Here is a 12,007-nt window from a genome sequence, read left to right as displayed (position 1 = left end):
TTTAGTCTTTACCTGGACAGTTGAAAAGTTATAGATATATTAGCTATAACATGATAATAAATCCATAATACAAATATCAAACACAATGCAAGACCTATCAAATAAAGGGCTAAAACAATTAGTGTTAAAGTTTATGCCTCCCTTTATCGAGTGGTAGTTGTCCGTACAGAATTGAAATAATGGCGGAAAGTGATTCTAGTTTGCTGAACTTGGACGATGAAGATCTCTACAAACGGCTGCTGTTAGAAGTGAGTAGGGTAGAAAACTTTGATTATGATTAGGCAGACATCTGTAGCACACTGTCGACCAGCCTGATGTTGCAATTGTAAATGTGAGAACAGTATTGAGAGCGTATTGGAAAGAAGAAGAAACGTTGACACTTGTCTTGTTTTTCCTAGGGGTCCATAATTTCGACAGTTCCCTAACTTCGAACGGATTTTTATATTTGTCTTATTATGTAGAATTGAGCCATGTTATGCAGCCCCTGTTACATATAAACGTACCTGTAAATAGTTAGGTGTAGTAGAAACGTAGTATTATGTACGAGAACTGGTTATTACTGTAAAAACCCAAAGGGGCGAGTGCGCCGCTCCCGGGATTAGAACCCCCGCCTATCCCGATCCGCACGGCTTGGGAAATCAACGCACTAACCACTAGGCTAAATGGTCCTGACCAGTTAGACTGGTCAGTTATATAAAACATTAGTGGAGGTTGATCCCCACTGTTACTGTATACACTACTCCCCCTTTTCTTTCAAGACTCGTCCCGAGTCTCCGATATCCCTGTGTGATCTGATCATTACTCACAGGGCCAGCGTGGGAACCACTGTAAAAACCCAAAGGGGCGAGTACTCCGCTCCCGGGATTAGAACCCCCGCCTATCCCGATCCGCACGGCTTGGGAAATCAACGCGCTAACCACTAGGCTAAATGGTCCGGACCAGTTAGACTGGTCAGTTAGTGGTGGTTGATCCCCACTGTTACATTACTATTAGGGAAACTTATGATTAATTCTCCAGGACAGGTAAATGTATGTAATATGTAATGTATTTTTTGCAGGGTTTCGAGAAGGAAGGTGCAGCAGGATTGGGGGGCCTTCAGCCACAGGAGCCGCTCGGGAGGAGGGTTATACCTAAACCAGGTGATGTATTATTTTTCTACCATCATGTCTGAGAAGTGTGTGTTCAGTTTCCTTCACTGATGATGGGTACCCTTTTTAGGGGAAACTCAATTCCAGATGTTTTTTGATGCACTGTTTTAATTGACTTTGATATTGGAGAGAGTAAGAGAAGCAAGAATGTTTTTCCATGATTATCTCTTTATTTCCCAGGATTCTGTGTGAAAACCAAAGCAGAAAATGAGCAGAAAGTGTTCATCAATATCTGCACTGCTGAAGAGGTGAGTGTTCATACTTTTTAGCTGTTATAGAAGGAAATTACTCTAAGAAGACTTTGTCTTAGATAGTAGATTTACAAGGTGTTCCTCTAACAAGACAGCTATTCTTTAAAACCCTATTCAGATAGGCTGGAAGTTTGGCTAAATATGTGGGCCAAAGTAAAGCCCTGTTGCAGTACATGCCCTAAGGTATTGAAAAAGCATCATGCTTTGACTGAGTTAAAAAGACAAAAATTGGCAACATGTACATGTATGCTGGAGCCTTTCTGTGGCACCCTCATTAAATCAGGACCCTATTGCTCCACATTGCCTCTCGCGAAGGGGCTCTGATCTTCAGTGCTGGTAGACATGGTTCTGGCGACGTCACCACCAAAACAGCTTCAGCCAATCAGAGGGTTTGCTTCCCCTCATCTGACGCAAAAGCGCAAAGAACGTTGCAAAGCTATCAACCAATCAGGTTATGTCTCACATCGTTACTTTAGGTTCAGAACAAATTAACCGCCAAATAAGGATAGCTCATGAATTATTCATGAGCAACTGTCGGTAACGGCGCCAGAACCATGTCAACCGGCGCTGAAGATCAGGGTTCCTTCGCGAGAGCCAACGTTGAGCGATAGGGGTCCTGATTTAATGAGGGTGTTCTGTGGTTGACAGTTGTAGATTAGTTTCAAAGGTAAATTTACCTGAATAAAAGATACATGCAATAACTCAATCATAGTACTTCAGTTATGGCTCCAACCCCGAGGTGTTGCCAATAAAAAAATCTTCTCTGTCTCACAGGTGCCGGAGCCCAGGGATATCAATGAAGAGGAGCTGAGAGAGATTCTGGAGTCCGAGGATGCTGGGAAATATCGCGTCAGTATGAGCATTGGGGAGCCGCACACGGAAGTGGACAAAGGTATACGTAGGAAATTTTAACCCTTAAGCTGCCAGGGTTTTAGTCCAGTAAGAATCGTAAATGTTTGACCCCTGACCTCCCTCAAGAAACCCGTGAAACAGCCGGCGCCCCTAACTCTCCCAATTTCCAAGCTTCGTGCGCTACACGCACGCAATGCTATTTTCTTCCCGGGGAATACTGTATAATACCCTATCCCGGATATAACCAGGCACGGCACACAGCTTATATATGAATTCCTGGTAAACAATGTAATCGGCATGGCAGCTTAATCAATATCAAGAAAATTGAATTGCTCAGTGATGGGTACTGCAGCAAAGTTTATCACATACACCAAAATAAGTATTTCTTTTGTGTTCTGACTGCTTTTTTGTTGTTTTTCCAGGTGGAAAAGGCTGTACAGCATATGATGTCATTGTAAACCCAAACTTTTATGACAAGATGCAGGTAATTTTCATTCAGCAATTAACGTTGGGTAACATAAATTCGGGATTTTTCCGATAATGGTTGACTGAAATCAATCTAGCAGAACAATAAACCATCCTTTTTTTCTATTATTCTGTCAGTATCATGTACTATCTTTGCACTAATCATGTATATGGTAGATTTTGTCTCTAGTCGTGCTGACACCATAATATTTCAGCTTGAAACTACCGTCCGCCGCACGCACAATGACGGTGCTGTCGGACAGGGGTGAACATTAATTCGGGAGAGAAGATTCGTCTTCAATATCTTACCGCTAATTACATTTTATACAGCAGCTATTCGTTCAATCCTTGGCTTGAGGAGAGTGCTATGGATATAGACGTGTCCAAGTAAAAAAAATACACGAAAAACGGCCTTACCGCACGCGTCAGGCCTTCGGGAACAACCTGTGTGTTGAGTCGGTAGAACGTCGCTCAAAGTTCACCCCCACCGTTATGGAAATTTGTACATTATTCATCGGGGCGTTAGCTGGATGCCGTAGAAATGGTAATACTACTATGTCCACTTGTTTCTGCTTGTGCTAAGAGCAAACTTTGAGGAAAATATCGCCATCAGTCCACTATCACACACAACATTTAGACAAAAAAGTGTTCCTCGCAAGCGTTTGTCGTTTGCCGAATAGCAGGATTCTGGGTAACGAATATGGCGGCGGGAAAATTCACCGTAGTGCCGTAGCCATTGGTTGTAGCAACAAAGAGGCGTTTTGATGATTAATCACACTTAGAGTCCAGTTGTAGGTTAGCAAAAGAGATTCTAATAAGTTGTATTGTAAATGATTGTGTTGAGCAGGAAGCGGATGTGACATTTGTCTTATAAACCAGCGAACAACTATGTGGTATAATTCTCCCACGAAGCCCTCAGACTGTGACAATAAGGGACGGAGAGTTTTTGACGTAGCCAACTTCTAATGCATGGTTATCGAAGCTTTTCAGACAGTGTTCTGAATACGTTAGTCTGTCAAGTTTGCATTTCTAGCGGTATTACTGATGTTGCATCTAGCATATATCCCTAAATACCCCGTTTTCGAAAAATCCCGAATTTAAGTACCCCGCGAATTTATGTTACCCAACGTTACATTTTATACACAGGGATCTCCCCAAAAATACAGAGCAGGATGGGGGGAGGGTGCCGGGCACAGGATATGTGTTGCACAGGATATGTGTTGCGAGGGGGGAGGTCTAGGGGGGGTGGGGGGGGGGGGGTGGGGGGGGGGGGGCTCAACACTTAACGACAGGCAGTAAATTTCTAGCGAGGTCCAATCAAATGGCTGTTAGCAGGTCACCGAACGTCACCGACAATTAGCCAATGACGGCCAACAAAGCCAGTCCTTTAAAATGCAAAGTAGGCAATTAACGCCAATCTACTGGCACGCGATGGGCAAGAAGGAATATTTCACACCCTTTGTCCGTCGATTACTGGTTCATTGTTAATAGCGGCAATACATTACGAAGTAACTTTTCGTGTGACTTGCAGCACATGACTTTTAATCCTGCTTAATATGTAGAGCAGAACTACGCACTGAACAAGTTTTAAACATCGACACGACCTGACTACACAACGCCTTATATTTGATAATGCAGTATAGCCATAACGCCACGCTTCGGAGAGAGCATTTTGGTATCTTTAGCATGGGTAAAGTTCTAAGCTGTAGCACTTCGTATCATGCATTTTCTTTAAATTTTATATTATACATAATATAAAAAACAAAAGCGGGTTTATCGGCTCTTTTGAATAATGCCATATGCCTGCGACTGGCTCATCCCAGCGTCATGGCGGGTGAATCAAAGACGCGCCGCTGTCGCACTCTGGATTCGTTCTTAGGTGACTTTGCCGGAAAATCCGTTCAATGTCTTCTCACGCCGGCAGTCGGTGATTTGGGGCCTCACAATGTGCCACAAAATCCTGACCCAAGACTAGCTTGGACTTGATTTCCCTCCATTTCTGTACGCGGCCCGTCTTTGAGAACTTGCTTTTGGTGGGAAATGTTGGGTCGACTCGAAGACTTTCACCCTCGTCGGGATCTATTCCCTCCCGCAATGACCGCTCTATTAGTGCTAGTGCAGCGCCATTGAAGCTGTAAAACTTCATCTCTTCAGTCTCTTCGCGTTTTGGTGGTGAAAGTTAACTTTACTAACTGATAGATCTAGATCTAGATGTATACGTATGGAAGTAGTGGGAATAACAACTCAAAGGCGCTTGGTTTGAGTTGATGACATTTACATAAGACCAGGGGTGTTAACAACCCAAAACTCGACCGTCATTGGCTAATTGTCGGTGACGTTCGGTGACCTGCGAGCAGCCATATGATTGGACCTCGCTAGAAAGTTACTGCCCGACATTTAGTGTACACGGGGGGGGGGGGGGGGGGGGGGAGGACGCACACCTCTCAAAAGGACAGCGGCTGTTGCATTTTGCCTTTTTCAGACAGAAATGGAGTCATTTCCTACTACTTCAGCTTGCCTTTACCAAATTTTACATTTGAAATTTCCAGTTTTGAGCAAAACTACAGGCTTTGCTGGGGAATTACTGGAAGAAAAACCGACTAACTTTGAAAATCAATAGGATGGAGCTAGGATTAGAACAGGATGGAGGAGCCCCACTGTTACATTCGTTAGGGAGATCCCTGATACATGAGCATTTTTTAATCTACATCAGAGTTTGTTGTGTTTATTGAAATAGGATAAGGGCAGAGCTTAAAGGCTAAATCTGAGTATCTTTCTTGAGGAAGAATCAATGCCTCTCTTTTCAGAAACAAGACATCTTCAAGGCCTTCTTCCTAGTGGTTTGTTTGGAGGGACTGGAACAGAAGTACCAAATGCTTCTTAGTAGAAGTTAGTATCCCTGTCTTTCATTTCCTTACACAACATGATTTTGTCTGACTGTGTTCTCTAAGAACATTCATTTACCTGAATTTTAAAGTGTGACACTGTGTAATAAGGTCAGGATACTTATCACTTTTCCTTCCTCAGACTACACCATCTTAAAGAACAGAAGATGTCTGGGTGCTCTTCAAGAACAGTTTCTCAGGGCAAAGTCGAAACCTTTCATCCATGAGATGGAAAGGTACCAAAACGATTGTTTCCTCTTCAAATTCATCACAGGTTTTGCAATAAGCGAAACCTGTTTTACCCTTGTTCGCATCGACGACCATCTTGGGATTCTGACACCTTCCGGTCACCCACTTGTTTCCATTATATATAGGCCAGATGGTTCCCGGCTGCAGTACCATCAAGGATTACTAGTTGGTGCTTCAATAATGCAGAGTTGCAGAATTCAAGGACATTATAATGTCCTTGCAGAATGTGAATAAAAACATAACTTCGCTGAAAAATATACATCTTGTGTATTGAAATTAAGAAAAGGTGTTAAAGCCAACATTTGCCATGTAATGATTGAGGATAATGTTTAATCTTGCTTTACCTGTACCATTGATCTTTGTATGAAATAACTATGAAATTTTGAATGATTCTAAAGAGATATCTGTATTTTTTGCAGGAACAAGTCTTCATCTCTGATTTCTGAAGTTGAATCAACGGAAACCAGGTAGGTTACAGAAAAATTTAAGTTGTAGTATGTGAACTCTTTACTTAATGCCTATTGGTTGACTCTGTGAAATGTTTTGGCTTATTAGCCAATCATCGAAGAGGAGAGTTTCCATGTTTGTTTTGGTACATCCAATCGGCATAAAGATTTATTTTGATGACCAATCAGGTTTCTTCTTTATTCACAGAATACCAGAGCCAGAGTACTCAATCATCAAAGAACCAGCAGATGGCTACCCAGAATTCCTGGTGGCAGAATTCAAACTACCTGCAGTGGTAAGAAAAACAGTATTAATAATGATATAATAGATTTGATTTGATTTTATTTGACTGTAGGAAAGTACAGCCAGGACTACCCAACTAGCCGAAGGCTATTACAAAGGGTTAGCCCTGGGAACAGTATATTCAAAGTTCAATACAAACTTTCACAAGGTGCGCATGCGTCAAACACACACATAGCGGCGGACACAGAACACAAAGTAAAATTACATCGAAGAAACAAAATTAACAAAAACCATCACAGGACTGTGACTAGTTAAAAAAATTCTAGAAAAATGTGGGCAATTTTGTTAAATGTCATGTAAAAAAAAGTGGTATGATATGATATGATGTTATGCATATCTGTTATTCTGAAAGTGTACTTTTAGGCTTGGAAAACTGTTTCCTCATTTATGCCTATAGTTGCAAATGCCTACCATCGTGAAGTGATATTTCTCAATATTAATAAGCAAATACGAATTCTGACCTGTTTAGAGTCAAAATACTTTCACTTTCAAAGGTCCATCACAACAACTACAAGGATGTGATGTATAATCACACCATTCTGACTCCCTCTGAAGATTCGCATGTCTTCTTTATCTTTGTTATCTATCTGTTTTCTTTGCTTGCAGAGATCTGTAAAATTTTTGACCTTGGATGTCGGTGAAGACAGAATAGTCCTGGGTGCACGACCTGACCTCTACCATCTAGACATCTTTCTACCATACAACATCAACCAGGAGGAGTCAGGGGCACAGTTCAACAAGAAAACTAGGGTTTGTAGATTTATCATTGATATTATTATTATTATCATTAATTTTCAATTCTTCAATTCTTTATCAACATATCAACATTGCAGACATACATTGTAAAAAAGGTAGCCTGAATTGACATTCATATTTACAATTAAAATACATATTAACATAGATGTACATATGTACTGCCCATTCCTGACATGAGAGGTACTACCCATTGTATTTTAAGGATTCTGATAAAAATACTGATATTTTATCAGTGTCAATGACGTATAGAACATTAATGAAACTTTCAGATGTATAGTCAGGGGCACAGTTCAACAAGAAAACTAGGACCTGTAAAGTTGCTATTATTTCTTTATGTTATAATTCTGTTAAGAATATTGATATTTAATCATTGATGTATAGTTTACGAAAAGCTGTCTGTGCTCCACATGTTGCAATCTTAATGAAATGAAATAAAGAAAAGAAGGTCATTGCATGCTTGAAAACTTAAAGATGTTGGTTTTCTAGATCTTGATATGTATTTTTCTGTCTTTACAGACATTGACCCTGACGATGCCGGTACAGCCAGCAAGTTGAAAGTCATCACCGTGATATAAATGAAAAAGAGAGAAAATAACTTTTATAATAAACTTTGTGCGGTGAATAAAAGAAATGACTGAGATTTTTCTTGCTGTGAAAGTCCTTAGCTTTGCCAGTCGTTGGAAAAGCATTGAATGGAAAACTTGAATATTAAATATTGTTTTGAACTTGTGTAAGTGTCTTTGCTATAAGTTTCAGAAATAGAATATGAAAGATCTATAAATATTACTTTGTTCTACACAATGTCTTTTGTATCCTGTATCCTTGGACTGTTATGATGTACAGAGAGAAACAAAGATATTGTTAGGTAAAAAGTGTAAGCACGAAGATACAATTAAAATCCTCAGGAATTTCTTTTTATATTGTTACCCAACTTACATTTCCATGTGTGTTGTGCTATGCTGTGTTGTGTAGTGTTGTAAAAAAGGCTTGTAATGACCTGCCACCTAGTGATAATGGTGAAAACTGCAGTTGAATGTTACCCATATTGTAACAGTTCTGTCTTCATTTTTTAAGGAAAGTTGAATCATCCAAGAAAATTTGTTCTTGAACTTTCAGCGAGCACAGTCATCTCTGAATAAAATACATGGTTTGTCAAAAATAGAATTAAGTCAAATTGTTTTGTGATTTTGTGGATCACTTGCTACTGTACAATATGTATAATGTTTAATAAGATGTAATAAAGATATGTTGCTATGGTAAGCTAAATCTCAAATTGTCGAAAACGTAGTAAAAGTGAAAACTTTAACGTGCTATGACTTGTAAAAGACTGCACACTCCTATTTTGACGCAATGGTTAAACCTGTACTTACCCACTGTGCATGGACTATCCCAACAACCTTTGACCTTACAACTAGGAAGTTACCCGGTACCGAGTTACCAGTGACCGGGGAAACCCCAAGCAACAGAACTACAAGAAAGACCAGCTTCTAAGAAATTGCAGCAGTTTTGAGACTTCTTACTTCGTGACAACATCCAGGTAACTTTTTTCGTCTCTTAGAATGATTCTATGATACTGTCGTTGCTTTTATCTATCTCGTTTCTTAAACTTAACGTTGCAACGCGTTGTATAGCCGTGGCGACTCTTTAATCGGGTATATTTTGCTGTATGTCAGTGTCTAAAGACTCTTTTACATTACCCTCAGGTAATGTAAAAGAGTCTTTGGACATACAGCAAAATATACCCGATTAAAGAGTCGCCACGGCTAGGCTAGGAGCTGTCAGAGAAGCCATACAGGCAGAGAACGATCTTCCACCAAACATCTGCTTGGAGATAAGATTTCGTTGCTTTGTGGCGCGGTAGTTCAAAGGTGTCACGGGGATTAACCTCGATAATTTTGTGTGAACGTTTCAATATTTTGACGTTATGCATATTGAAACGGGAAATTTTTGTTCTGTTTTTTGTTGTTGTCAATCGCTGGCTTTTGATAGTGCTTTGCTTAGTAATTTTCTAGAACGTTGCCAGTGCAGCTTTGACTGCATGAACAAAAATTATATTAGATATGACAGGGAGATGAGAATCTCTCTGAACTTATTAAGGAGCAAACAGGGATGAGAGAGTTTTCATTATCTCTGCTTCTAATCTCTAATTCCCATTAAGAAATAAGGCCACATTTACAGTGATGCAAAATGATGACTCATAGCTATTCCCATCACTTACATCACAGTCCCTATCATAGTCATTGGCGTTTTCTTGTTTAACAGAAAATTTGAATTTGTCATAATGTGTATGGATCTGTATAACTTTTCAAACTGCTACAAGTAGTGGTACATGTAGTTCTTATGTTTTAAAAAGATATTACATAACATAACATAACAAAACATAATAATTTATCAAAACACACTGTTTCAACAATTTTGGTAGTTCTTCCCCCCCTAAAAGAACACATAAAAGTCCAGCATCTTTAATTTCTTCATCAAAATCACAGACAAATCTATAATATAGCTGTGACACCTGGGCTAAAGCGCTTTTCCAGGGGAATTTCTTGTCATGATAAACACGTCAGCCGTTTACTTAGAATCCTACACTGGAAACTACGTAGTTTCGTACGATACTAGCCTGGTCACCATCTCGTTGTTTTGATAAACAATAGAAGATAAGCTGGTCTACCGTTGGGGCAGACTGAAGCATAAGAGTCTGGTATCCTGGCTACGATCGTTAACCGATGACGTGGTTTCTAAGGGTGTTGGGGTTTACCCATTGTAGGGGCTCTGCATGTCCTTTTTCTGTATGGCATAATCACCCCTTTTGATTTTATGTAATTTGTAATCAGATCCGAAATTAACATAAAGCATAATCAGTGGATGATTTAAATTTGATGTCATGCGTCTGGGATGTTTTGGCATTTACCGTAATACCATAATCGGTATACCATGTATCATTAAAAGTGCTAAGAATTTTGTGTAATGTGTGATGCAGTTCCCCCATGCAGACCCTCCCCATACCTATGACATGGTTTCCATTGGTATAAGGGTTGTCCCACTGCATGGGGCCATGACATGGTTTCTATGGGAGAAGGGGGTTACCCACTGTTACGTGGTTTCCAATGACGTATTGGGGGTATACCTTGATCCTTATGGTATATAGTTCGTCTACTGTATTTGTTTCATTACTAACAGATGACAAGTAGCAGAAGCATTAGCTGGTAAGAATTTTACATTTCTTTATTTCAAACTTTTTGTTTCTACTTTGCTGTTGTGTCCTCTTTTAAACTCTGTGTTCATAGAGGACGAACTATGTTAGCAACATTTGCTTAAAGAAGGTTTAAAGATAGTCTCCATTCTAAATGTCTCCTTTCAAAATCATCTTTACTAGACAAAGTGCACTTTTATAAGCCTTAATCGTCCAGTTGTGTTGCTTGACCAAAATGAATTGATTTTGCACACCTTGCCTCAAGTTGGAAGGAGACTAACAGGACGAGAGTTTTGTCCAGACAGTGGCTTACTGCTGTCTTTCAGAATTGGAATCACCTTTGCATGCTTCCGTTTTGCTGGAATATCGCTGTTGCAAAAGACAAGTTGATTTTGTAAGTCAGAGACTCTATGATATATTAACAAATCCTCAGCAGTTGTCTATTCCATCATGACCTGGGGTTATGCCATCTGGTAGTTCAGGGGAGGTAAAAGGCGATGGAAGGAGAGGGATGGGCTCTGCCTTCCAATACCGTGCCCTAGACAAAAATTCATGGATTACAAGCAACCAACTGCCCCAGGCCTACAGCTTCAAAAAGGCCTATAGTGATTTGCAATGTGCTTGTCTCAAAATGTCCTCAGGCTGATATGTTGCAAACTTTGTTAGTGATAAACTAGATAGCGAAAGTCATCAAGAACATGTGACAAACTGGTAATAGATCAGACAAGGAATGCGATAAAGCTTGTTAATGCATTATTTAGCAACACCATGTTGCATATAGATAGCCAAATTAACAAGATTGCTGTGTGTGTCGGATTCATCTTTGCGACAGGAGTGTGTTTGGCATCTTATCTGTCACGTGTAAGACTCTTATGTTGTTGGAAATTGAAAAATTATTCAAGAGATAGTTGTTATCTTTCCATGCACTGACATGTGTAGAAGTCATTTAGTTCAGCATCGATATTAAGTTCTCGGAGATATGCACTGATGAAAAGCATGTGTGTGTGTCTGAGAGTTATCAAACTGGTGCAAAGTTCGACCTTATTCAATATCCTTTCAATGCAACAGGGCTCGAATAGTGGGTGCATGTGCACCTGTATGCACCCAAAATTAGTGCTGTGCGCCTAATTTTTGACTGTGGGTGCACTGGTGCACCTAGATATTTTTGTAGGCTATAGGGTAAAGGTACTATTGTACACTAGTATGCAGAATATTCTTGAAATGTAAGTATCAGAAAAAGCAAAAGAACCTTTTGTAACAGTTGTACTTTCTTTGATGTATGCAAACTAACAGATGCCTTGACTTGATGGAGCCATTTTTAGAATGCAGTGCTGAATTCTAATTCACAAATGCATTGCTTTTGTTTGGAAGTACAGCGTTGTTATTGAAGCAACGTTATTCTGTTGATTCAGATTCACTTCTTTGTAAAAGGAGCGTGTTTTGCATGTCAATTTTCTGTCA

The 12,007-nt window shown here is 39.9% G+C and overlaps 2 protein-coding genes across 2 annotated transcripts in view; both read left to right on the top strand.

The window, feature by feature from the left end:
• Window positions 1-157: 157 nt before the first annotated feature.
• On the top strand, window positions 158-7,971 carry LOC136421821 (PIH1 domain-containing protein 1-like). The gene is made up of 11 exons (XM_066409389.1): window positions 158-248; window positions 1,058-1,139; window positions 1,329-1,396; window positions 2,174-2,291; window positions 2,674-2,735; window positions 5,524-5,605; window positions 5,744-5,837; window positions 6,270-6,317; window positions 6,505-6,592; window positions 7,207-7,350; window positions 7,873-7,971. The coding sequence occupies exons 1-11, from the start codon at window positions 180-182 to the stop codon at window positions 7,909-7,911; spliced, it is 894 nt and encodes a 297-aa protein (XP_066265486.1). The 5' UTR covers window positions 158-179; the 3' UTR covers window positions 7,912-7,971.
• An 800-nt stretch (window positions 7,972-8,771) lies between these two features.
• The window catches only part of LOC136421630 (metallophosphoesterase domain-containing protein 1-like), a 55,168-nt gene continuing 51,932 nt past the window's right edge, over window positions 8,772-12,007 (top strand). Inside the window, exon 1 of the mRNA XM_066409094.1 lies at window positions 8,772-8,893. The gene's annotated coding sequence lies outside the window, so the exon portion shown is untranslated. The remainder of the gene's footprint in view (window positions 8,894-12,007) is intronic.

Source organism: Branchiostoma lanceolatum, chromosome 16 (genome assembly GCF_035083965.1).
Source record: "Branchiostoma lanceolatum isolate klBraLanc5 chromosome 16, klBraLanc5.hap2, whole genome shotgun sequence".
Classification (NCBI taxonomy): Eukaryota; Metazoa; Chordata; class Leptocardii; order Amphioxiformes; family Branchiostomatidae; genus Branchiostoma; species Branchiostoma lanceolatum.
This window is presented reverse-complemented; position numbering and strand designations above follow the sequence as displayed.

What these genes read in the sequence shown, in the direction of transcription:
- LOC136421821 (XM_066409389.1), top strand. Translation starts at nt 180, where the DNA reads ATGGCGGAAAGTGATTCTAGTTTGCTGAACTTGGACGATGAAGATCTC. An exon ending in GAGGGTTATACCTAAACCAG is followed by an intron (nt 1,140 to 1,328) that starts GTGATGTATTAT and finishes TTTATTTCCCAG; the next exon opens with GATTCTGTGTGAAAACCAAA. An exon ending in ACTTTTATGACAAGATGCAG is followed by an intron (nt 2,736 to 5,523) that starts GTAATTTTCATT and finishes CTCTCTTTTCAG; the next exon opens with AAACAAGACATCTTCAAGGC.